Below are 27,004 nucleotides of genomic sequence, written 5' to 3'. Positions count from 1 at the left end.
ATTCTCCTTACAATTTATTTTTAAAGTATTGGATTTTTTTTTTCCTCTGAACATTACCTCCAATTTCTCAGGATCACTTTGATTTTCAATAATGCCCTTCAAAGAACATGAGTTTCTCCCATGTTTATTGTCACCCACAAAGGTAATAGGTAACTTTTCCATATTATCTGGGTCATTACTAAAACCATAGAAGAGTACTGGACCCAGGCAAAGCTCCAAGCAAAACTTTCTTCCAATTTGGCAATAAACAATACCCGTGCCTTGTGAATGGTTTTCAGTAAGTTTTTTATTTACCACACAGGATGTTTCCTGAACTGTTTGCTAGCTTGCCTTAGTTTGTCCATAAAAATGTTGTGTGCAACATTCTTACTGATTATAGAATATTGTACTTACTGACTTTTCTTTCCACAAAGTGCTTTGACTGTGTTGTAGCCTGAATTCAGATGGATTTAATAAGAGCAAGTGGTATTGAACCAATGCTTGCATTTGATATGGATACTACCAGACACACAGCAACTTACATTATTATGTAGAAATAGATACCACTAGAGTTAAGTAATATCTTATGCTCCTACTGCCTTTGAGGTGCTCAGGTTGTGATTATTTGTTCCAGCAATTTTCGAGACTGACATTGAGCTGACCCATGTGTAATGACATGGGCTCTTCTTCCTTCAGAAACAGCCACTATTATTTGTCCTTTTCCAGTCTTAAGATAACTGATGATGGCAGTAAAATTTCATCCAAAATTTAGAATAACAGAAGTGAGAAGATGGTTCTGGCAAGAGACAGAACTAAGATCTCAGGGCCAGACATTTCAAGTACCTTGCACTTACAGTCAAAATGAGATGTTGGAGAAGAAAAAAAGGAACAAGAGCCCTTTATGGACTTGTGTAATGGCAGATTTTAAAAACAGAACAGCAGCTCTCACTATACTTCTGGCTACATTTTCACATCTCCTCACTTGTTGTTCTGCAGGACTAAGATGCAGCTTCTAGATAATTAACAAAGCAATTTTTTAAAAACCAAACTATGGCATAATGGTAATGGCAATCATAAGTTCCACCAACTTTAATCCTAAACTCTTGGTGTACCTATGAGATGACAGCATTTGTTGATTGAACAAGTAGCAGAAAGGCCACTGAAAGACTAACTTTGCACTCTGTTTATCTTGAAAGCTTTTCACTAGGAATGGCTTTATCTAATGAAGGTATGTTCCACCTTACAATAAATTGAGGGGAAGATTACTTGATTTCTGAATAGAAACATTAATTTACACTACGGCGTAAGTTGAGATACATTATTTCATTGTGCAGATCATACAGAATTGATAATAGCTGTTGTAAACACACTATGAATGTTACAGGAAGACCTGCAGTCAAATCTGGGAAACTTACATATGCATATGCATACACACATACCCAGAATAAAACCTGACAAAAAAGTAATGTGGGTCTTTAAACTTCTGCTAAGTGTGCAAAATGGTCACAAACTACGTAGTGGCTTTCATGACTAGCAAAGTGAGTAACAGAATTTCCTGGTGCTACTAATGGACACCGTTGCCCTGAGATCTAGTCAGGTAAGCCCCATCAGGAAAACACTTTGGGAGACTTCATGACAAAAAGTTATGGAATAATCTTTCTTCTGTAAAACTTTACCAGGTGCTAATAAAAAAAGTTAAAATCCTGTTTTGAGGAGACAATTTGGTGACAGTAAGGAATACACTTTGTGCCCTTCCACCACAGTTAACAACAAATCCAGATATCAAGGAAAATGATGGTGATAGATTGATTACCTCCACCTTTGCTTCAGCCTGGCCTTACCTGAGCGGTTGTTCGGAGACATGCGCACGGGAGAGATGGAGGGCGTGCGGGATGAAGAGTACGGTCTTTGCCGATCCCGTTCTATTGTTGACGATGAGGCAACGAAGTGATACTGTGACCATCCATCCTGCAACACCAAGCACCGCGACAACGGTCAGTGAAAATGCCACACAGTTCCCTGCTCTAGGCAGAGTGGTTTTGTCTGGTGTTTTCACTATGGACACACCAGTAGGCTCCTGTCTTCCTCCTGCCACTGGGTGGTAAATATAGTTAGTGGTGCAGGACAGGATGTGCTGACTGTACTGACACAGCAAGATTAAAAATATATGTAGAAAGTTCTATAAAATAACACCTCGGAAAGACTCAAATAATTAACAGTGTTTTAGGCTATTTGTTTAATAGTTCTTTTTTTCCACACCTCTATTTTCAAATTGGAAATGGCATTTTGGCTTGAAATGTGTTCCATTTTATAGGGAGGTTTAGGAGTAAGTAGATTGGGAAGATTACTAGACTGCACATCTATTTAGCTTAGTTATACTAACTGCCCTTTTGTCCACATGAGAGAAAAAGAATCAATGCATTTTCCTTGTTGCAGTTTTCTCCAAGGCGTACAGAAAGAAATTCTATTCCTTAGATTTAAAACTATGTTAATGGTGACGTATTAAAAAAATTCAACAAAGTAATAAAAATACTAGAAATAGCTAGTTCAAAGATAAAAAAAGGAAAGTTTAAATAATTCATGTTTTATTCCTGCACCCTAACATAATGCAATAATCCAAAATAATGTATTTCGCATTTTTAAAACCATATTACATATAGTCTGAAACTATTATGAGAGCATAGACTGACTTTTGATAGCGTTCTTATTAAATGACAGTATTTTGAATGCCTTCAGTATTGATAGATTGCAACTGTCTTTATCAGTGCTTAATGTTAAATCTAAATCAGTGGCATTGAGATTTCCCAGTCTGACACAGCTTTAAAATGCCTACTTTCTGTTGGGCTCAGTGGAAATTGCATCAAGCACCATGTGCTAAACAAAAGTTTTGCAGTGAAATGCTGACTAAAAATAAACACAATAAAATATGGCCAAAAACCGATTGGAATGTTCCTCTTGCTTACAAAAGAATAATTCACTGTTAGGGTAGTAAAGAACATTCCCACAACTAACTCAGCAACTCCAGACATCCAGCAATGAATCCCACCCCTTCCCATGCTCTGCCTTTGCTCAAGGTATCTCTCCAACTTCATTCCATCCACAGAAACCATGGGCACCTGGCTCTCAGAAGAGAAGATGGCTTGAAAATCTCCTTTCCACAAAACTCTTAGGAAAGAGAACTCAGCAAGACTGTGACACAGCAAGAGGAAAGAAGATACTCATACTTCTTGTAGAGGGAAACGCTATAAACAAATTAGGACAGACACAGGTGACACCTAACTACAGGTGCCCAACGCCTGTACTCCTCATGTAATGCATTTGTACAAGCAGGGGTGTATCTCAGCTGCAATTTCAAAGACAAAAATGAGGAAGAGTGGAATCTGGGCTACGCCTTTTACAGCACAGTCAGGACTTTCCCTGGAGTCAATAGCAATGGGTTTGTCCTCTATCACACGTTTAGGACACTTCACTGAACTGCACCTCATATTTATTCACAGTCGTATAAGAAAACACAAGAGAGAAATCTAGTTAATTAATAAAAAATAGTAAGAGTAACTTGAAAAAAGAAATACTTGATCTTTAATACCACTTGCTTAAACCAAAATTTTCTCTATATAATCTTTCCAATCTATATCCAGTCTCCAAAAAGCAGTTTCTACACAAGCCACATCCTCCCAGCTAGAGGGAGGATTCATGAGAAAGAAGAAAAACATCTCTGAAGTCCTAACTTCCTAAATCAAATTGGAAATTACTATATATAATATGTACATACATATAAAACACATGCATTTTTAAAGAAGACATAAGAGTTCATAGTTATAATGAATAGCTTAAGTCCAATAATCCTATGCAAGCATCAAGACTACAAGTGACATATAATAGCATTAATTTTTTATCTCTGGTTAACAATAACTTGTGCAGTGATTTCTCTATTACAAAACTGAAGGAGCAAACATGTGAGAAGCCTTATCCTGATGAAGAAAAATGGTTTCGTTCTTTCTCCTTCTCTGGGGTCAGAATTCCTTACCAGAAAGGTGACTATATCTCATTCTGTTGTAGTTTTCTGATTATTTATTTTCTTTTAAACAGACTGAAGAAGGGTAAGATATGAAGAGGACAGACTTTAGATCTGACAAAAGCAAAAGGGATGCTTTTATTTATTACTATTTATTACTCTCTGTCTGCAAAAGTAAGAGACATCAACCATGCTTACACAGAGCAAGGTAGAAATACTTCCAGTTTTGTGGATTGTGATACATTCATGGCCAAGTACATTCTCCGTTCGCACTCTTGCTTCCCTCAAGCAAAACCCTGGCATATGGTTCAGAAAAAAGTGACGAGAATCTTCCCCTAAGTCTTTCTTCCTGTTGTCTATTCCATCTGTATTGTATATATTAATACTTGCAGCCTGGTTCTGACAGGAAGTGGATGAAATAAATCCCTGACACCTGCCCTGTCCCATGGACATTGCAGGAATAGCACATGGCACCAGTTCTGCTGTGGAGGATATCAACAGGTACTTTGTCAATGTTGCTTCCTCAGACACAGCACTGCAAGGTGCCTGAGCAGCAAGGAGCTCTGTTTGGGGTGCTGGCACTAGCAGTCTTGTCTGCAGCAGATGTTTTCCCTTCTTCTCTTCCCTGCAAATTTTCTTTCTCTCTGGTGACAGTAGTGCTTATAATGAGGTCTTCAAATAAATTCTGCTACAAACTCTCAAGCTGGCAAGCCAAATCAGCTCAATAAGACAAGTGAGGCAAACAATAGACTCTGAGACAAGTATTGTAGTGACTTGGCAATAGTTTTGACTAAACAAGGAATACTCCTATCACTATATGACAACTTTCATAGTGTTTTTCAATAGATTGAGGGCAGCTCCCAGACCTCACAGTATTTCAAAACCCTAATACTTTTAAGTCATCTATCTTTAGCTCCCTTCTGCTGCAAGGAATAAGGTTCTTTCCTTGTAAAGGTAAACAGTTTGTAAAAAATTTATTAAAACTATCCTCATCAACAATTCCAAAAGCTATTAGTGTTAAATATTGAAACTAATTTTTAAGAGCCTAAAGGGGGTATTTTCAATTTAATGGCTAGATAAATACCACCTGACATGATGGCTGCTTTCATTAGTTTGTTTCAGGTCTACTGCCTGTAATGAAATTTAATTAAATTGATTTGGGTACTTAAAGGTACAGCATACAGCAGTGCCCTGCAGAGAAGAAAGCTAACTCAAGACCAAAGTATGTGAGACTGAATTTAAGAAACCAATTTACTAGCTGCAAACATGATCTAAGAGAGGAAGAGTGAGACAAAAGGATTTGACAAATTGGAAAGCAAGTCACTGCAATTCTGTTACAGAATGGGTATATTTGTTAAAGGGCAGTAATTAATTAATAGGTGGCAACTGCACACTACAGGAGGACAGAGAACAACGAACAACCTGACTAAAGAAATACCATTATACATCCTTATCATCTCTTCTAAGGTATCTTCTACGGGGCATTTGTCTATATTTTGATTACACTGAATATATCCATCATACTATTATATCAATTATACTTCATAAAGTCCAGATGTTTAAGCTTGATCTGCAGTGACATGCTTCTGAGAATATCTTCTTGGAAAAGCTGCAGGATTAAAATTGGGATGGGAGTTGGATGATCACTGTAGAAAATGGAAGTGATACAGTAGTCTATCTGATCACCTTTTACTGGGCTTAAGGGGTGAACAGGTTGTCTTCCTGCTAAACTTTCAATCACTTTGAAAATAAATAATTTTGTCAGGCCCATGGGAAAATAATTATTTTGTCAGGGTGACTAAACTTATTGTGCCAAACACCTATTGTATGTGTCTCATGAAAATACATTTTTTTAAACTTTCTTTTCTTGATACTCTTTTTGTGTTTAAAATCTAAGGGCAAAATGGATAGCAGATTTCTTTTGTGTTTGCAAAAATTTAAAACTTGTAATGATGATTTGTGGAAGTGGATGATATCAGACACACCATTTTCTCACTCGTAGTACCATAACTGAATTAAATTAAGTGCTGATAGGAACTGACACCATGTTGTCCCAATAGGGAACCAGAGCTCCTGCCTGAAGAATTCACAGACAATAAAGAAGTGAGGTGGCCAAGGAATGTCCAGGAGTCAGGGAGGGTAGGTGCCTAACCTGGATACCTCACAGCATCCACTCAAAAAGAAAGCCCACAACAGTTCATGTGCTCATAGCCATGCAGCAAAAAGTGAAAACAAGCCCTATTCTCTGATTATGCTGATCAGCTGTGACAAGAAGACACTGACTTGAAGAGCACTGAGTGGTCTAGAAAAACTGTATGATGTATGGTGGCTGTATGATGGATCAGTATCTTTCAATGTGGAAGAACACAGTCTGCTCTGACTCCTGGCCGTATGTGTCTGAACATTGTCAGGAATAGAGAAAAGCAACTTCTTGTAAGCAGAAAATTCCTACTAGAAAGAAAAAATAAAAATGATGCAACAAATCCAATAAAAAAACAGCTAATGCCTGAAAAACTACAGATAATATTGTTACCTGCCTTCCTGAAGGTTACCAGCATGCTACTCTTGTTTCAGGTCTGATCCTCTTCTGATCTGATTTAATAGAAGTTTTACAGACAACTTGAAGCACACAGGACCAGACTTGCTTCGTCATCCTACTTCCTTATCTGTAAGCCAGCTTTTTACTGGTTTAAGGATATTAACTGCAGTAATAACTGTTCCTATAATGGTTAAAAGCTGCAGAAATGTGAAGTTCTGATAGACAACCTTTTACGGGGATCAGTAACTAGACCCACTGTGGTGTTAGAAGTAGGTGACACAGCAACAAGGCAGACTGTCTGTAAGTACGTAATGTAGGATCTACCCACTTTGGAACTCAGCCAGACACTGCTCTGAGCTGCTGGTGTTGCTTCCTTTGCAAGCTAAAGCACCACTGTCAGGTTAAATTAAACATCCCGATTGGTGTGCACCAGTGTGACGCTGTCTACAGCAAAAGATAAATCTGATGTGAATTAAGTCAAGGCTCATCAAACTTACACAGGCCTGGGCAATTCTTTAGTGGGAATTTGCTGTCACAACTCTAATAAGACATAGCAGAAAGTAGAAGTGGATCAAATGATCTACATAGATAGGCATATGAAAATTATATGTATGACTTGACTGTGGTGAGAAATCTGAAATGGTCACAAGGTTGGGGCGATCCACATATACATCTCATGGAGCTCTCACATTGGACTTACGAAATAATGCAGTTTTAATGTTCACCAACAACCACCCTTACTTATCATTAGGGTTTACAACCTGGAATCACATGATTTTCTTTTAATAAAACAGAAAGAATAAATACATTTCCCAGTGTTTCTCAACAAAGATACCAAGCCAGCTCCGTGGCAACAAGGGAGGAAGCCAACTAGTTCCCACCTACAGGACTTGGCACAACTGGAGGGGGCGACAAGGAAATGTGAGCTGCTGAAGAAGTGATGGCGAGACAGCTGTTCTCTAAAAAAACCCCTGCCTTGGTACTCAAAGAGTATTTACTTTGGAAGAGGGATTCTTACGGCTTCAAAAAGAAAAACTCCTGAAAAACAAACCAACTAGTTTTAGATAAACTATCTAATTTAAAACAGAAGGTGTTCTTTAATTTTTTCTTTGCATTTAAAAATTCAAATTGAATTTACAAATGAATTTACACTGTCAAATCCTATTAGCAGTAAACTAATTCCTGAAAGTATGTTCTTTCTGGATTTGCTTGTGTTGTTTCCAGAAAAACTCAAAACCGGAAAAGAATTCCTGGGCATAGGTCTGCTGTATGATGTATTATGAATAAACATTATTTTACTGCCATCAGTTACACTTCAATTCTAATGACTATTGACATTTTTACTCCTAGGATTTTATCTTTTGCTTCCAAAGAGGTAAATCAAGATATGCTGTTCAAGAGAGGAGTAGGGATTGAGCTGGAAGATCCTTCCAGCTTACATGTGTTTGGTTTAAATCCTTCATTCTGGAGTAATTTCAGTGGCTTCAAAAGGGCTACTGACTCCAAGTGTCCTGTTTCCCCTCCTCTCCCAAGGAGTTATGAGCCAGGCACCCAAAATCAACAGACACAAAGTGAAGACATGAATCACTGAAGCTCATCTTAATTTGAAGATTTTAGTATTTGTGCTTATGGTCTCATTTCCACAGCATATGGAAGCCAGGAAATTACTTTTAAAAAGAGAAATTCATAAAGTCTGGGGCCTTTAAAAATATCACATTAATTTGGATAAAAGAGCAGGAGTTGGTGGCAGTACGAGAAGTTAGCCGAAGTGGTTAAAGGAAAACATGCCTTCTCACGATGATGATGAAGCCAGATGTTTGCTGGTTAGAGGTTATGCTGGGAGTATGACTCCTCTGTGAGCCTGTGAGGAAGGCCACTCACTCCCCCCCTGCACAGACCTAACTGGGGGGAGAGGACGGAGACTCTGCTGAGAGCCCCACGGAAGCAGTGCCACCACTTGAGCCAAGGCAAAGAGCAGCAGCGGCAGGGCCAGGCACCCTCAGCCCCCTGCCCCAGAGGCTGGGGCTGCCATGCTGCTCCACAGCTGGTGCAGCTGTGTGACACACACAGAGCTTCCTTCTCCTATCTGGTGCAGTGGGCTGGAGCTCAGCCCTTCTGGTCTTCTTACTCTGAATTTCAGTGTGCAAATGGCTTTTACTTATAAGTGACCGTTTCTGCATCCCAGACACAGCAGAAGTTCAATTGCTTAAGAAGCTGAAAGACAAATACATATTGAAATACGTATTTAGGGCAGCATGAGGCTTAAAGAAGGGCTCCTAGTCAGACAGTCATTAACTGCAGCAAAACTGTCTGGCACTGGCTGAGGATTATTAAGTTTTCTGTAGGCTCTTTGAAGTGACATTTTCAGAATTGGTGGTTAAACTCATTTTTTTCCAAAATGAGATGTATACCTCCCAGCCTCCATCTCAGCTTCTCTGAAAGCAAAGCCATTATTCTCCTACTGTCAGCATTCAACCTCAAAATAATCTACAATATTTTCTCTCCCCGTTTTTCTCTTCCATCGCAGTGCAAGGAGTACTTTAGTCTTCTGAGAGTATCAGCCATTTTTCTTCTTTTAAAATACCACAGAGATGGCATTGGTGACTTCTCTTTTTTCAAATGCACTTTTTTGGTGTGCATTGTTATCACCTTCTAATCACAGATCCTGTACCTTAATTTTACACCTTATTCCTTGATTTTAGCTATGAAGAGACACACGATAAGGGAGAGATAGTGCTAATTACTTGCCGAATCTATTCAAGTGAGAAACAGCTAGGAAACTATCCCTGGTGGTTTTATAAAGTGCAAGTCTTGGGTGTTTTAGGCAATCAGTGAAGCATTGCTTTACCTATCCATAATTAATTACTGATTTCCTGTTGTGTGAATTGCAAAGATGACAGGACCTAATCTAATGAATAAAATAGCTGTAAGAAAAGAGAATTGTATGTGAGGCAAAGCATGAAGGACAAGACTCTAGATACAGCAGAGTTCATTATTCATTTTGCTGACGTTATATGCAGCCAAAAAAACCAACTTTCAAAACACTGCAATAAAATGAAATAAATTCATTTCTCAAAGCATCCCTTTACCTCTTATACAGAAATAAAATTGTTTGAATATATTTTAGAGGAAATGAAGACAGTACTTGGCCCTTCAGCTAGAATTTCTGTTCTTCTATTTTCTCCTGCATAGGGTATATAAGCTATAATTTAAATTGTTAGAATCACAAAAGAACTATTCTTGCTTGTATCTTGTAGGTAGAAGAAAACCTTGCCTGCCAGAAAATGTGTACAATAATTTTTGATTTGTATTGTCATTTTCATTCCAGTAATGCAATTCCACCTATCTTAACATGTATAAGACCTAGAAATGCAAACTCTGGCTCTTGGCCACAAAATTTCAGGGGAGAGACAGATACTACTTTATGTTCAGGGTCAGTTTCTTAAATCTACTGTCCTTTCAAAGGCTAGAAACAAATCAACACCTCTTACTTTTCATGCATTAAACCATAAAATCAACCAGATACAACTTTTCTATTATACCTATGAATGTAAAACATGAAAAACAATCATTATCAGAGTAAAATTTGCACCATTATCTCTTACAGTAAAGAACATGGCAGGACCAATGATACTGACTGTGATCAAGAGCCATTAGGACTTCGTGCTTCCCAAAGAGCAGCAGTGCAGCTGAAAACAGAGGATCATTTTATTCAAAAGTGGAGCTGACTGACATAATACGAAGCAGTGCCCCTTGGGAAAACTTACTGGAGAAACTCATGCTGTCCTTGGTTTTAGGTCAAAAGTTCGTGCATAATACACTTAAATTAGAGAGTTAGAGATCTGAGTGATTACTGCTAAGCTGTATGAATTTAAGGATATTCTGCATTAAACATGTAGTTCACCAACACACATGGATATTAAAAATGAGAAATGCACATTATTTTTTACTGATACACCTTTAAGAGTTTCCAACTCACTAAATAAGTATTAACTCAGAAAGAACCATGCTGTTGGACCAAAGACTACTACTCTCAATTAGAGGATCCACAGCTTTCTCCAAAAGCACTCTGTACAATTAAAAGTAATAAAACCAATTCAGAAACTTCCAGTGAAACTTCTTATTTCTACTTTTTGCAGGAAGAAGTAGCTATAGCTCTTTTATCAAGACAAACTGTATCAGAAAGTAAAGGAAGTAAAACACTCAGAACAAAGCACACATACTACAAAAGAGGCTCCTTTCAAAATATAAGGTTTCTTTCTCTTTTAAAGTCTGAAATGGCAGACATATTTAGGGCATTTTTGAATTCTGTTAGCAGTTTTAGGAAGAGAAGAAGGAAGAAATGAGAAGGACTTCCTAGCATTTTTTCCCCCCACCCATTATTAGATCATGTAGAACATCAAAGAACTGAAAGTAGGATATTGATGCAGCAGCTTAATCTTTCATTGACCTTTGGTTTAATTTAAATGTACTGGCCATATTGAACAAACACTTTTGACCTCCTTATAGAACCCAGAAGAATGAGGATGATGATAGTGCAAGTACGGCAATACAGCTCAGCATCAGCAAAAGATGCCCACTGTTATGCACCAAACCATCCCAGCTCAACTATTTACCTCTGAGACAGAAATATGCTGTGATTGACACAATAATTAATTGATTTCCCGCCCCTCTGTGCTCCATCTGTGTGCAACTACTACAAGTAAAAGTTCTACTGATCTGATTCATTTGCAAAACTATAAGCAACCACCCAACACCCTCCAACATTCCTGTTCAAGTCTGCTGAGAGGGACTGAGTTTCTCACCCATACTCTTTACTGCACATCTACTTTGATCTGTGCCTGAACCTAGATATGCAAACATTAAGCATACAAGTTAATTAAATCTCCCATTTTGTTCAGAATGGTAGAAATCATGTTCCTTGGGTGAATTTTGGAGAAAAATGTTGACATAAATTAAAAATAGTTTCTCTTTGCATGTATCTTTAAAACACCTTTGAAAGTCTTTAGAAAGACTTCTGGATTCTTTTCATAATTGTTCATATGAATCCAGCTAAACATTGTTTCCCATTAATTAATGTTTATATTAGTTTTAAAGTACTTAATACATTATTTAAGTAGACTAAAAATGTTCCCAGTACCAAAAGACATGCAGTTAATTTTCTTGGGTCTCTCTTTTGTATTCAAATGTTAAGATCCAATTTTATTCTGAGCTACCATATTTTTGAAAAAACATGTATAGATGTGACCTATGCATAACCTTCTGGATTCTGGATGCCTCCTCATAGTTCTACCCTAAGGATATTTCAGAAACTTCAGTTATACAATTCCCTTCAGAAAGAAGGCTTTAAGTTAAAGATACTGACTCCTGGGCTGCATTTTAAATTTTCTTTTCTTTGGAGAAGTTCAAAGGATGGAGTACTTTAGAGACAGACTTTACACAAGTATGAGATTAAATTTCTCTCTTCTAAATCTGTACTTAGCAACCTTAGAGTGGACTTGAGTTTTTAAGTAAACTCATCATTCCCTTATAAGTCAGCTGGAGCTTACCATGAGACCCAGCATCAATGTGGAGGATGCTTTAGTGGCACATATATATGGCTCATCCTAGAGAATTGTTTGGATAAACTTTGATTCTCTTCTCATTTGTTTAGCACCCCTTGAGTCTAGGAGATTTTGGATGACAATGGTGCCAGCTTCCATGCACTCCGTAGTGATTATCTGGAAGAACTACTGCTAAATTTGGTTGTTGAATTATTGCTTGCTACAATGCTCAATTCTAGAGGGAAGTACTATCATGTCTTTAAGGCCCTCAGGGGAAAAGCAACAGTCAACTATAGCTATAGCTACTTTCTAAGCTCACAATTCAAACCATTAAGGTTTATTCCTTTACACTTCTCAAGGTCTCTTTGTCTGGACACAGAATTACAGAATCACAGAATCTCCCGAGTTAGAAGGGACTCATCAGAATCATCAAGTCCAACTCTTTCTCCTGCACAGGACCACCCCAAGAGTCACACCATGTGCTTCACAGCATTGTCCAAATGGGTTTTTGAACTCTGTCAGGCTGGTGCTGTGACCACTTCCCTGGGGAGCTGTTCCAGTGCCCAACCACCCTCTGGGTGAAAAACTTTTACGTAATATCCAACCAATGGGTATTGTGGGCATCATACTTAAAGGCAGCATCTTCTAAGTCTACTCTGTGTTGTGTTTAAAGTTTTACATCCACACAGCCCATTTATGTTTATATGTACATATAGAGATATTTACCAGCAAACATACAGATACATTGTCCAACAGACACACAAGTATTTGCAAAAAAACAAACAAACAAATCCATTAGTTTGACTCTAATTAGGCTCAGTCATCATACCTGATTTTTTTAAAAATCTCATTCATTATCAAAATAGTACAAGTAAGGGCAGGTCTGGCTTCAGCTACACAGAACTGTTTTCATGAAAATACAATCATCAGTATTGAATTTTCAGTTCAGCCCAGACTATCTTAGGTTACTATTAATATTTTCAATATCATAATAGACATGGAAAATGTTTCAGAGAGAAACATGTAAATACTGAAACATAAATAAAGGAATGGTAGGTGATACTGCATAGTAAATAAATCTTTGCTGAGGGCATTACAAAGAATTTAACTATGTAAAATGCAAAATTATTAAAATAAATTATGATTATTAATATATAGTAAATTATGGAATCCAGAGGATAAAACATTTGAGAACATCTCCTTCTAACAACTGATATTGAAACACATGACTTGATACTCCCCCATGTGTTGTCATTGCGATATAGGTAAGAACATGAATATTTTGGATGGCAAAATATTTTCTACCCTCTTTAGGCCATGCAAAATATATTTTTTAATAGTAATCACTTTCTATCTTTCTAGTACTGTTTGAGACTGTTAATAAACTGAAAGTTACAAGGAACTACAAAAAATATTACTTGAGATGATGCATAAGCCGAGGAAATCAGAACATGTTCTACTTGACACCACAAGCAAAATGGTAATTATTAGCATTAAAATGAAATCAAAACAACATTCAGTTTGACTTAGCATTTTGTAATATTTTTCTCTTTTTAAAAATTGTTCTTCCTAAAAAAAGTAGCCAAAAGATTTCGAATGGTAGCATAGCTAGGTGAAGACAGTATGTATTTTGCCAAATGATGAGATTTTCTCTTTCTTTTATATTTTTAAAAATTCAAGAGTGGTTTTTACATCACTTTTCCCATGTGACTACTCCTTACTACTTCTGCATATGCCAAAGAGTTTACCTCTATACCTCAGTTAAATTTGTTTGCACAATTTCCTCTTTAGGATTCATGATTTTTCTCATGATATGTAAATTCCTACGGTATAGACAAATAGGGTGTTATTCAAGCAGGTAATTGGCAATCAGAAAACCAGAAATGTTAAAAATTTTTCACCAAAGGTTTGAATGATTCTTAAAAACCAATCCCTGGGAAGGCTTATGCAATCAAAAGAGGAAGTAAGTAAAATGGTTAAGTTTACAAATACAGTGATGTTGCCTAATGCCAATTATATTGAAAAAGTAGCATCAAGGTAAAAACAAAATTCCAGACTATCTTACCAATGCTCACTGAAGAGGTTTTCATGTCTCTAAGAGATAATGTGAAAAGATTATCATATTATTCTTTGCTCTGCAGCTACTACCTGTTATTTCCTGCAGAATACAAAATATGCCTTTGCTTTAATGATGAAATTCTTCATATTTGTGTGTGCATTGGGATAGGCAAACCTGTCTTACATGAACACGGGAAAGTAATATTCAGCATAAAATGTAGAATTAAGAATGCACAGACATAAATCAGTAATGACAACTTTTTCTCTAGTACTGAATCCAATGACAATTTCATGATTCAGTATTTCACAGAATTGTCATTTGACAAAAAGCCACATTTAAAATGCTCAGCTAAAGGCGAATCACATGTTCTTAAGAAAAGAAAAAAGAAAGTATGCATTTGAAGACTATAACTTTTTTGCTATATTGGTGATAGAATCTCTATTAAAATTATTCAGATGATGCTTTCAAAAGGCTTGAGTATTTTACTTCTGCAGAAAATTTCCACATTTCCTTTATTAAAAATCAATTTAGGAATTTGCCTAGTTCCTAATTAGCAAAAGAAAGTAATGTAATATATCAGAAGATGAAATGCTGGGTGTTTTAACTATATTCCTGTTAGCTAAAGATGAAAAGGATTTACCCTAGCCTTGAAAGATATTTATGTCTGAAGTATTTAAATGAGATCTCCTCTGATGTCTTCTCTTTTCCAGGCAAACTTAGTGCAAAAAACCAAAGAAATGAAAGAAATAGCATAGCTACTATGTTCTGTGGGGCCAGGAAAAACATGTAAATTCCAATTTGCTCTAAATATGTTATCAGAGAAAATATACAGACATACATGTATGACTGTATACATATGTCTGTATATGTATAATAACATGTATACACACACACACACACATACAATACAGACATAAATGTGGTTCCTCCATGGACTTTCTAGGATGTTGTGTGTATGTAGAAGGTATATTGGTTTTGCCATAATGCCACAAAGTAATATTTTATTAAGAAAAGAAATATTAAAAGGAAAAAAAAGAACACACTTGGTTAAGGAAATGGAATTTTAGTACCTCAAGTTAAAGACTGCCTCTAACACACACACACAAAAAAAAAAAAAAAAAAAAAAAGGCAGTCCTGCTAATTCTCATCAACTATAATTCTGTCTTAAGGAAATGTACATTATCACTCTTAACAGAGATTTTGAAAATTAGCATTTTAAGAATTTAATTGACTCTTGGACACATTGATTTTTCTACAGATGTGTTGGTTTACCTGGGATCCCCTTATTGAATTATCCAGCTATTGCTTTTTTTCTTAAGAGATACCATTGTGCCAGAAAACAAAGCAATGTGCTTAAATAAATTTAACCTGCGATTGCAACATAGTGCTTATCAACAGCTGCCTTTCTCTTTGAAAGGTTCAGACAATCAGAGAAGAGATCAGAGAAATGCTAGAAAGATTGTTAGGGAACTGAATGTAATGCACTTGTCCCTCTCACTGGTACGTGCCGTCCTCAGAGAGAGCAGAACTCTGCACACCCTCCTCGCATGTACTCTCCTAAGTGAAGTGAGACACTTTCCGTCTAGAACCTACAGGGTTCAGTGGATTAAACTGTGCAACTGAAAAACATATTCTCCAGTTAGGCTTTGTTACTTTTGATTCAAAGGTCTCCTGTAGAACTGCTCTGGGTACAAATCTCAGTATGCATGAAACACAACAATTCAAGACTGGTCAGCTGACAGCCAGAATACCTGGGTTGGGGAATAGATTCTGGTTTCTTGGCTCTGGGAGAGAGTATGCTGAGCGTGCCATGACCCAGAGTCGTGGGTTGGTGAAAATCCTCTGTCATCAGTCACACTGAAGCTTGGGGACGCCCACTGCCATAAATCAATCAATCAATCAATCAATCATTTATTAATCAGGTACTTGCATTTTCATAGTTAATACAAAAATGGGCTCTAGACAATGCCTTCTCTATAATGGTACTTTAGCTTCACATTACAGAAGGGGGTTTATCTTAAATTAATTCATCCTTTTTCTGAGAGGGTAACATTTTAATCTGAAAAAGCTTTTGCCAATTGTACAGAAATAAATTAAGCCCCGCTGAAAGATCAGCACTGCAAAGTACATATGCTCATGAACAATCTGAACACATGAATAGTTCCTTCAAGTCAAGCCACTATTTTTGAGGAATTATTATGCTCTGGATTTAGAATTTAGATCTTTAATGTAGGGTTTAAGTTCTGCACAGACCTTTTCACTAGGTAAATTTAACCTAAACCAGCTTTTGGGGGGGTGTCTGACTGATAATAACCTTACCAGAAGAAAATCCAAACAATGTGTCCCAAGTCTACATGATAGCACGTTGTAATTAACATTTTTAAAAGGTGAGTAGGTATATTTTATTTAAGAAAGGACTTTAAATTCTAAAACTCCTTGACTAGGGCTTTGAAGTTTAATGCCATCAATTTTCATGGAACATTTAGTCATAAAGGACTTTCTCATAAAGTCGTCTTTTTATTATTCTGAAAGTCACATGAAAAGCAAGTCTTTTTCTATATCCACAGTGCCTTAACTGCTTCAAAGGCTTCGGGCAATGCTATGTATTTTTTCCAACCAATGACAGACAAGGCATCTTTAGAGTGACTCCATTAAAAGCCTATCACAAAAGTATCCCTGCTGTAAATGGCACAATATGCGCTGAAGGACGACTGCCCTCAACAGCCTGCCTGGTTTCAAACATTGGGTGGTATTTTTATTCAGGCAAATGGGACAAACATTTCTAATATTCTGTGCAGAACAGAAACCTACTATAATAAATGGGAAAGAAAAATATTTTCTACAAATTCATCATGACCTCTACTTACACACTGGAAGACAGAGTAAGTGTAAACATAATGATAGAATGCAAACATATTTTGTTGGAGCCTAAGTGGTTAGGCAAAGCAAACCAATTAAGAGAAAATATATTCTTCCTGACAATTCCTCCAGCTCTTTAATACTACACACATTTAATGCTAATTGAAGCTTGTTTTTGGCTAATAAATTTTCCTTCATGTTAAGCTCATTTAGCACAACCCTTTTGCTCAAATTTCCTCATGTAATTTAACAAGCTATCTGTATTTAAGAGTAGTTGGTTATTTTCTTGAATATTGACATAGAGAAAAGTTTACCAGCTAATGGAAATTTGCTCTCTTACAGTCACATCTGTATTTTCCCAGGTGTCCCCAAATCTTCAGTGAGTGAATACCCTGGAGACTGGAGTGGGGGACAGTGAGACTGAGTCAGAAATAGGTGTCTTTAAAGAAGCAACGTAGTAGCTCCTTGCATCTTGCTTAAGTGGCTAAGCTCAAATAAGGCAGAATCTCTCTTCCTGGGTGCTGTAAGCAAATCTACACCACAGTGTTGCCAAGATACTTGAAGACGAGGCATGTACCAGGAGCTTGAAGCATAGGAACAAGCTGTGGCCTAGTTCCTGTACCTGGTTTTTCCGAAGTGTTGAGCTGCTGACCCACTCATGGGGCTTTGGGCCATGTGACCATTAAGGATATTTAAAAATCAGATTTTAAGTATTTTGGAACAGACTCATGAAAACAGAGACAGATAAATGATCATTTATGAAAATGTGTCTTGCTTGTAGAAAACAAAGAAGTTTGAAAATGATGATACTGTCTTTGGGAGACCGTATTTCCTCTACTGATGAAAAATGCAATGATCACCTCCTTTCTAGAAATTAATCACATTAAATAATCTAATCACTGTCTAGATGTGACTGAACTGAACATTGTTTTCCTCTTGGAGGACTTTTTGAGATTTCTGTAACAGCTATTGCTTGTAAATTAAGCTCCTATAAGCTCTTTCATGATGAAGGACCTGCAACTTTTGGGGTGGCTGGAAACTCCTTCATTTCAAGACTAAATTAATTGCTTCCTTTTAGTCAGTCAAGTCTTTTTTTTTTCTACAGTTTTAGGACCAGAAATACTTATGCATTTTACAACTTTTCCTTGTTGGACTGTGTTAGGATAGTGCCAAATTAACCACATCAGGAGCAAAACTTCTTTTTCCTTCAAAGCACAAGCCTACAGAGGACTATCTAATACTGTTTCCTCACTCGCATTATCTGAATGCTGTTTACTTTCTGTGTCTGTTCCATGACAGCCCAGCCTAACAAGTCTGTGTGTCCCACTAAAGCCACAATACAGCTATGACCTCAAAATCCATGTACGATGGGTAGAGCCTGCCAGCGGAGGGTACAGGCTGTGGCATGGCTCTGCAAATACAGAGCATAAGACAGTGTGGACCTAAAGAGCATCCACACCAGTTCCCAGCTCTGGATTTCTGTCAGCACAGTTTATCTTTTGCCAGCTGTGGGATGTTCCTTGCAATGTTGAGTAAAATTAGGAAAATGAAAGAGGTTTTAATGTCTTTGCTGATCCAGTCATATTTGGACTAAATATACTGACTGCTACTGTACTGTATGTATTGTACTCTTTGCCCATTAACACAAAGAATACTACTTCGATTCTTTTTACCTCTTCTTACTTTATTGGGAATGTGTAGCTCTGAAATATACCACAATTCAAACTACTTGGTTACATTTTTTCTCAAACAAAAGGTAAGTGCTGCTGCTTTCACTTAAATATAATGGGATGCTTGCAATTTCCTTGTATTACAATACAAAATTGTGTCTCTGTTGGCCAATTCTTTGTAAGCAACTGTATAGATACTTCAGTACACAGAAGCAAGTTGTTGATGGTTATGCAAAGGGATTTACCTGCACTTCAAAAGTGCAAGGGCAAGATACTGCAAAGTGCTGATTGCATTACAATGCATGTTCACTCATTTTTACTGGTATATATATTTTAATGGGATAAAACAAAGATTGCATTGATCCAGTATCTTTATATTACATAAGTAACTGACTATTAGTATAATGCAAACTTCTCTAATTTTTCTGTCATAAAACCATTGCCCTTGCTTTCCAAACAGGGGGGAAACCCAGACAGGCAGCGTAAGAGTCAGCCTATTACAGGCAAGTTTAATAAATATTAAAACTTTATAAAGATTATTGCATGTATTTTAACAAAAAGGAGTATTTAAAATTAACTATCTGAACATTTTGATTAAAAGAAACCATATTTATACGAGGCTTAGCAGCATATATAATGGCATGCAATTAGCATACAAATATGTAGCAGAGACTGATCTTCATTTTAAGATTTTGTGTAGGTATTAACTAATATAGACATTAATAAAATTCTCTTCCTGAGAATACAGATGATCTGTAGGCTATGAGTGTCCTGGAAGCTACCTCTAAAGCTAGTCTGTCCTATTTTCCATATCACAAGTATGTATTTGTGGCCTTGGAAAATGCTCTTGTAAGCATGCAAGGTACTTAGTACCTGAGCATGCTTAGTATGTAAGTCCATTACCAGGCAGTCACACTGGCAGCCAACAGTGTCCCTTAGGTTAGCAGTAAACTCAGCACAAACATTACTACCTCATGCATGGAGCAACCCCAGAAACTGCTTTTCCATCACAGCATATATATACAGACAGAAAATTGAACATGAGCCAGATATTATAAGAACCTCTAAGAGATTATGGTGCAGTACAGCTCAGCCTCTACAGCACAGCCACCCACACGCACAGAAGTCAGGCTATGCACACTTCCAGTGTGTTACTGCCTTGGATCAAGAAAAGCCTACTCCAACTCATGTTTGTTCCCACCTCTTAATGGGACAGTCGAGTAGCAGCTTGTTACTTGGAACGTTTTCACATATGGTATCCCTAGGGCTGCCAAGGATGACTGCAAATACTGGAAGTGAACAATGGGAGAGACTCAATAATCATCTTCCTCACTCCTCAGACTTGACACAAGCAAGGCTGAGGCATGCAAAAGAACAGCAGTTCACACAGAAGGTCAGCTTCTGCCAGCTTGAGATTTGGTGCGTACATTTCATGTAACTAAGCTATTTTCTTGTGCAGAATACATACAACACAGACCACACCACTGTGAACCTTCCCTGCTTCTCCACCCTTATGCCTCAGCTGTAACTAGGGCCTGAACTGAAGATGCCACATGAAGTCTTAGCTCTCTCTGAGATTACAAATACAAATATCAATTACATAAGATGTGAAATTCCAAGCAAGAAGACATTGAAGAGCTGAATCTGCAGGCTGATACTCACGTGGAACGTAATTCAGTTTGGAAATATTCAGCAAGAATGCCCGTAAATGTTTTCGTTTACTAAGTAGACACATTTTAAAAGCTATATGGAATGTTGTTTCACAGTGTTATATTACTCTACTGCAATTCATTTTCAACAGGTTAGCAGGGCTGTGGGAATGGCATGCTACTATGGACTGTCTGAAAACCAAGTCTGATGCCACTGTCTGCCGGCTGATTAGAAATGAAGCTACCAGGTTTCAGCCCAGCTCCATTTGTAGCTGGTCTCTAAGCACCACTCCTTCAGATACTCTTGTTTACAATCTCATGAGGAAATTTGGGAGCTGAAGGGCTGAAAATCTGGTAATTGCCTCAGAAAAAGGTGAGGAGGTGTAAGAAGGACTGTTTCAGTAGGAGAGCTTACATAGGTTTGTACTACGAACAGAGGATTTCACTCTCCAGGGCTGTCAGATCCAGCACCTTTTGTATGAATTTATTTTAAAATCAAATTCACACCCCCTTTTCACCACCACACATATTTTCAAAGGGCATTTTTATCTTAAAAGTAGAAATTAAGGAAAAACTAATAGCTCCAAGTATCTGAAACTTTAAGCACATGTGAATTTCCAGTCACATAAACAAGTATTTTGGTCTGAAGTCTCTCAGCCCCCAAATTTGGATAACAGTATGAAAGATGATAAATCTAGAAAAAACCCAAGCCTTACCTTCTTGTAGAGACTTCTCAGGTCTCTGTACTGCCACATACTATTGAGGACCTGAGATGCTGCTTTCACCACTTTAGGCGAATGCCTGTTACACACATATATTAAAAAGGGAGAGAGAGAAAAAAAAACAGTGAGAAAGAGACTGTTAAGTACAGGACACCATTCATCTCAATTTTCACATGCATCACTATGGATTTAAATCCTCAAATACAGTGTGTTTCAAGCATGCCATAAGATCTTTGCTTGGCATCTTGGAGACCAATGTGTTTTTAAGCAAGGGCGATATATCTTATTTCTATAGCACTAATCAACCAGTGAGGAGCAAAACGCATGCATCTCAGTACACACAGGGATTTCTGCTGAGAGCATAGTAAGAAGAATAGGAGGTAGCAATTGGCAAAATTGTTGAGGACCCAACTGGCATTATGTACATCTAATATATGCTACAACTTTTGCCATAAAGGACAAGGAGTCAGAGCAGAATTTCTTCCTCCATAAGCTGCCAAACCTGAGGAGTGCGTTCAACTCATTAAGCTCCTCTTAGCAGTGGCCAAAAGAAACCCTAGATGGATGATGAGCACTGGTTTTGAAATGCAGAGTGAAGATGCAGAAATACAACTGATTATATGATAAAGTTATGATAAATTTCATTAGGAATCCAAATGCGGAGTTGGATTTTGCTCACGCCATTATCCTTTAATGACAGCAATACAATGTCATTTTGAAAACCATGTAACTTCACATGAGCTTTCTTTTCAGACAGGTTTTGAAAGAAGATCTAAGCTATTGTTACAATCAGTTGATGTCATATATTCTTGTTGGAATAGGTAATTAAAAAAAAAAATATCGCAGAGTATTCATCTCAGTGAAGAAGGGTCAAATAGAAAAGGACCAGGAAGATAACCCAGACCATTAAGGAAGCATACATTGTGCTGGATCAAAAATACATATAAAGCAGTAGAACACTAGAAAACCTTGCAAAGGCCAAAGTCCAGAGTGAGGATTGATGGAGTTGGGGGCAGTCACTGAGGTGATTTATGTTTTACTCAGAAGAGGCATATGGATTGCACAATCAAAGAGAAACCAGAAAACCAGCAGCATAAGTTACTGCTTTGGGCAGGGGCCATGCTTTGGTTCATTCTGTGACTTCTGAGAAGGATCACTGGTTGGCTGACACTCAAGCTGGTAAAGCATTGTTATGACACCACTGATTCATTAATACAACATTTCCCTAGTAATTTATTTGATGCTTTTTTTCCACTTCTATTCCATTTCTCACCCAGAGTACAGCAGTAGGTGGGTAATTGGTGAGTAAACAGGATTTTGATAAACCCTTTCAAGCATAATTGTTTTTATTATACTTCCAGCTGTACTGGCTAGTGGGGTGCTGGTAGCATGGAGTAACCAGAAAAGTAACTGTGCCAACCGCTCCGTGAGTACTGAGGAGAGGCAGGAGCTATGTGAAGCTGATATGGGTTTGGCCAATATAAATAACCTTATGAACACCAGTTCTCTCATGCGGTCATACAAGGAGAGCGTTCATGCCCTGGGCATATTCCAAAGGTTCACAGGGCCAGCCCCACACTCCTGGCACTGATACATACCAGGATGCATGGCCAGTCCAGTATCCTGCACATTCAGAAGCAGTTGCTTCATACTGGACAAAATCATTTCATATGGAAGTGTTTTACTGTATTAAAGTGAGCATGCCAGAATTTTCTATCAGTCCAACAACCAGCAATTTTGATTTTCAAACAATGAATTACCTGTAAGAAACCAAACCAAACCAATAGCACACAGTACTGACATTCCTGAAAGCTGAAATATGGAACTTTTACTTAAGATGGGCATTTGCAGCACTATGTGTTGACAGGTTTTCTTGTTCTAGAACTGTGTAACCTGTAAAAATAATAACACAGGACTGCTGCTCAAAGCACTTGAGAGGAGGGATACATATCATGACTTGGAAGGGCAATTACTCTACCTGGGCTAAGTACAATAATTAGAAATAGATGTCTTTTACAGTTATGAGGGATATTAAGACAGGGAATTATGCCCTTGGACCCTCCTTAAACTGCCCATGATACTTCAAAAATTCCAGACTCAACAGGTATCAGTATTCTTTACCAGATAATGAACAGGTAGACAAATGCATTATTCTGAGAAAAGACACATTCATCTTAAGAGAAATGGATATGAACCTGCTTGCAATGTCAGTACATTTGATCTAGAAAACGTAAATAAATTAAGTAGATTTAATAATAACAAAATGCAAATATAAATAAATTGGCAGAGCATGGGGAGCTCCCACAACTGGGATCACATACTTGGTCACACTACTACTTTTTACCCCCTAAAATTTGAATGCAAGAATGTTTCAATAATGAATTTGGTATGAAAGGGAAAGGGTGACAATAGAGGAAAAGAAATGTGATTAAATTATACTGGCAATGCTCTGATCACATAGGCGAGCATAAGTTCTCATACCAAATGTAGGGTGCATAAATCTTTCCTTCAGGTTCTGGCCTGGCTTTGTGGGGCTCTTTAAGAGCTCTGATGCTGCAGTAGGCTGTGTGATGACAGCTCCGAGCAGGTGGACTGATGGGTTTTGTACACTACAGTGAAGGCTTTTTGTTTTCAAACTGCCATAGTCCCATTGCACTATACTTCATCAGGTTGACAAATATGAGAACCAGGCTATCTGTTTTAGGCAAAAGAAGGATAAAGAGTGACTCTTCATGAAGAGTGTGTACATAGCCAAACAGACAAGATGAAACCATAGCTGTTCTGAAAATGTCACAGTTGTGTGCAAGACATTTTCTGCCTCACAAAGCAGCCTAATGCTCTCTCAGAAGCAAGCGGTCAGAAAATCCATGGATCTAATACCAAGCTGGTGGCAGGGAAAAAGGTGCTGTGAAAAGGGACAGTGACTTTACATTCTTCACTCCTAGAGCAAGAGGAGCAGAAACAGAACTGTGGTGAGGTCCTTCCTTCTAAAGGATCCCTCTACCTGCATGTCACCCCTTGTGCAGGGTGCAATCCAACTACTCTGATCCCTAATGTTTATGAGGATCTTCTGCAATTGCTTAGAATTAGGGGTTACTGTAGATAATTACTCTTCCTAAAAATGCACACGGAGTGCACTCCCCACACTGCTGATGGCACATCAAAAATAAACCAAAGCAGAGGGAGACTTTTGGTATTGGCATTCTCTTGTCACTTGTCACCCTTCACACTGGGCATATGATTTCTGATGAAACTAAAGGATTCAACTCACGATTGCACAGAGAAGGCAAACACATTCAGGACTAGTAATAACTACTGGAGAGGTTAAAAAGGTGCAAGGTGATTTGCAAAACATACTTGTCTCCTTTACTCTTAGATATGCCAACCAGTTTCTCAATGCCGCCTGCGTCTCGTAAGGCCTTGGCATTCTCCATGTTTTTAGTGATGACTTCATGCAGAGTGCAGCAAATGGCAGTAACGGTGTCATCAGACATGGCCTTGCTCGCTGAGCTGTTGCTGTTGTTAGCGCCTGGCAGTCGGTGGACCAGATCCCTCATGGCATACTTGCCTTTGTTGAAAGAAAATGAAGGGAGAATTCAGAAGATACAGAAATAAAGGGTGACGGAGAAGTACAGGGAAAACACGCAAGACTAATAGCACCATTTGCATCACTGCACGTAATCTAATTGGATACTGATACTATTTTGGAGCAAGCCATATTTATATGATTGCACGTTCAAGCATTACACACATTATGGACTCTGTTAATACATCCACACTGCATCAGTCAGAGACTTCTGATATGGCTACTTCACATCCTTAAGAGAATGGCACTATGCTAGTAAAGGCCAAGTATATGCATGAAGATTACCTGGATACCACAATTCACAGAACTTGGCAAGTCCTCATCTCCCACCAAACAACTCGCAACTTGTTACCATAAATTAAATGTGCATCAATTGTTAAAACCACAGCAGTGAATGCAAACCCAATGATGTTACTTGTGAAAAAGTCTTCTCTGAAGGCTTCTTCGCTGTACAAGGTTAATTCTTTCTACATGCAGCAATTTAACTGGGTTGGTTAGTGTTTCTTAGACTGTGCTGTTCAAGTAGACACCATCTTTTCCACACATTGTTAGCTATATGCATGGTACTGACCAGAAAAGGAGCCTTTCTGACATCTATTCCAGTCTGGCATTTAGCAAGGATTTACTGAATAAAACACTAACCTCCAGAACTTAAAATCTCCTAAAATGAAAGGAATTTTTAAAATGGTCACATTGAACATTTAAAGAAAAAGAAATTCTGTCAATTACATTTGGAGTTGGTGATCTTTTACAACCTAAATGATTCTAAAATTATTATTTTTTTCATGCTTAAATAAACAGATTTCTTTTTCCAAATTGCACCTGAAAGTCATGTACTGCTTGTGAAAATAATAAAAAAGCAGCTTATGAGAATTTATACATATATGTAGTGTAAATAGAAATGCAAATGTAAATATATATTAATATAGGGCAGGATTAGCACCAGCACAGATACACGAGAAACCTCACATCAGTTCTAGAGGATTGCTGTTATGGTAAAATGGCTGCTCAATCCTTCAATGTGATGAAGACAAGATCAGAGATGGTGAAGACCTGATGAAGTTACTACTGAGGTCAGTGAAACAACTCTGAATCACCTTCAGTGCAGCTGTGCTAGGAATTTGCATACAGCAATCACCATGAGTGTATCATGCAGGATGAAAAGGACAGGAAAATTGGGAAATATAAACATAATTAGTAATCTAATCTACATCACATTTTGTGAATTATCAGGTATGATTATTGTATATGATATGATAATTTAATCAGATTTTTTGGATAACTCAAAAATGTTCTGATCAATTACTGTTTATGCATACTTATTAAAAATCTTATTTCTGAATTCATAAACTCAGCTGTTTGTATATATTTCAAAGTAGAGGGAAGAGGAAAATCAAATCTTCTAACTCTCAGACATTGAACCATTTTTGTTTCTCAGAATTTTGCCTGATGTGGTAGAACTGATGTGGTAGTCAGTCATTTGAACAGAATATTCATAATACAGGTAAAAACAAAAATCTCTGCACTGAACTGTTAAAGATTATCAAATAGATTTTGCGGTAACGTGAGGTGTTAGAAAATACTCACTCTGTATCATGTACAAACATTCCTGATTATAAAAAGCATTAGACTGCCCACCAAATATGTACAGTAGGATTTGAATCTCAATACCATTTGCAATACAAATAGAAATCCTGTCCTCAAACATTTTTATTTCTTTGAACTTAATATTTAATTTACTTGCCCTGTTACAATTTTAGGCAATATTATTAATAACAGATTATAGTTGTTAGCACCTCTTTCTCTTTCAGAAATGATTTGCTTGAGCAAACTGAAAATCTTCTTTTCCCCAATACATTTATGAAACACTGTGACAGAAAAGTTTGAAATGCTATTTTCACCTGCATCTGTTTGTTCTGTGTAACACCAACACATTAAGAGTTGTGTATCACTTACAGTGATTACTTCAGTTTGCAACACATATCAAATTAAGCTTGTGTTTCAAAAAAGAAAATAAACTATGATTTGGTGTAGCTTTTACTCTTCTAGCACAGTGTCTGCCACTGGTCGGGAATAAGTACAAGTAGATAAATGAGATCAGTGAGACTTTCTGCTTTACTCTGTGCACACATCCAGGACAGACCAATATTCCTTTTTCCTTTAGTACCTCACTTAAATTGCAACAGAGCATCTCAGCACCTCAGTCCTCTGGTGGAATCAGTTCACAATGATCATTTCATTAGCAGCCAAAGACTGCATCCCAGAGCACTGGGCGTAAGGAATGGATGGCTGCCCCAAGCAGATTTCTTCCCTGGAACTGGTCTAGTATTCCAGGCAATAGTATTCACACCAGTACACATGCCTAGACACACAAAATGCTTCT

At 37.6% G+C, this 27,004-nt stretch overlaps 1 protein-coding gene across 5 annotated transcripts in view; it reads right to left on the bottom strand.

Annotated features, from left to right (window-relative positions):
• Window positions 1–27,004, bottom strand: part of CTNND2 (catenin delta 2) — a 288,488-nt gene that overhangs the window by 13,546 nt on the left and 247,938 nt on the right. For 4 of the 5 annotated variants that reach the window (XR_006019595.1, XM_042048673.1, XM_042048671.1 and 1 more), the window contains 4 exons: window positions 24,393–24,603; window positions 21,030–21,114; window positions 15,887–16,012; window positions 1,821–1,947 (listed from right to left, as the gene is read on the bottom strand). Coding sequence is in view for 4 of the 5 variants with exons in the window: in XM_042048673.1 (XP_041904607.1) it covers window positions 1,821–1,947; window positions 15,887–16,012; window positions 21,030–21,114; window positions 24,393–24,603 (549 nt within the window). In the remaining variant the exon portion in view is untranslated. The remainder of the gene's footprint in view (window positions 1–1,820; window positions 1,948–15,886; window positions 16,013–21,029; window positions 21,115–24,392; window positions 24,604–27,004) is intronic. The other variant, XM_042048672.1, reaches the window with a different exon arrangement.

Source organism: Corvus kubaryi, unplaced genomic scaffold (assembly GCF_017639235.1).
Source record: "Corvus kubaryi isolate FWS band 111438036 unplaced genomic scaffold, C.kubaryi_AGA036_p1.0 68, whole genome shotgun sequence".
In the NCBI taxonomy this organism is placed as follows: Eukaryota; Metazoa; Chordata; class Aves; order Passeriformes; family Corvidae; genus Corvus; species Corvus kubaryi.
The sequence above is the reverse complement of the archived record's forward strand: the minus strand, read 5'-3'. Positions and strand labels throughout refer to the sequence as shown.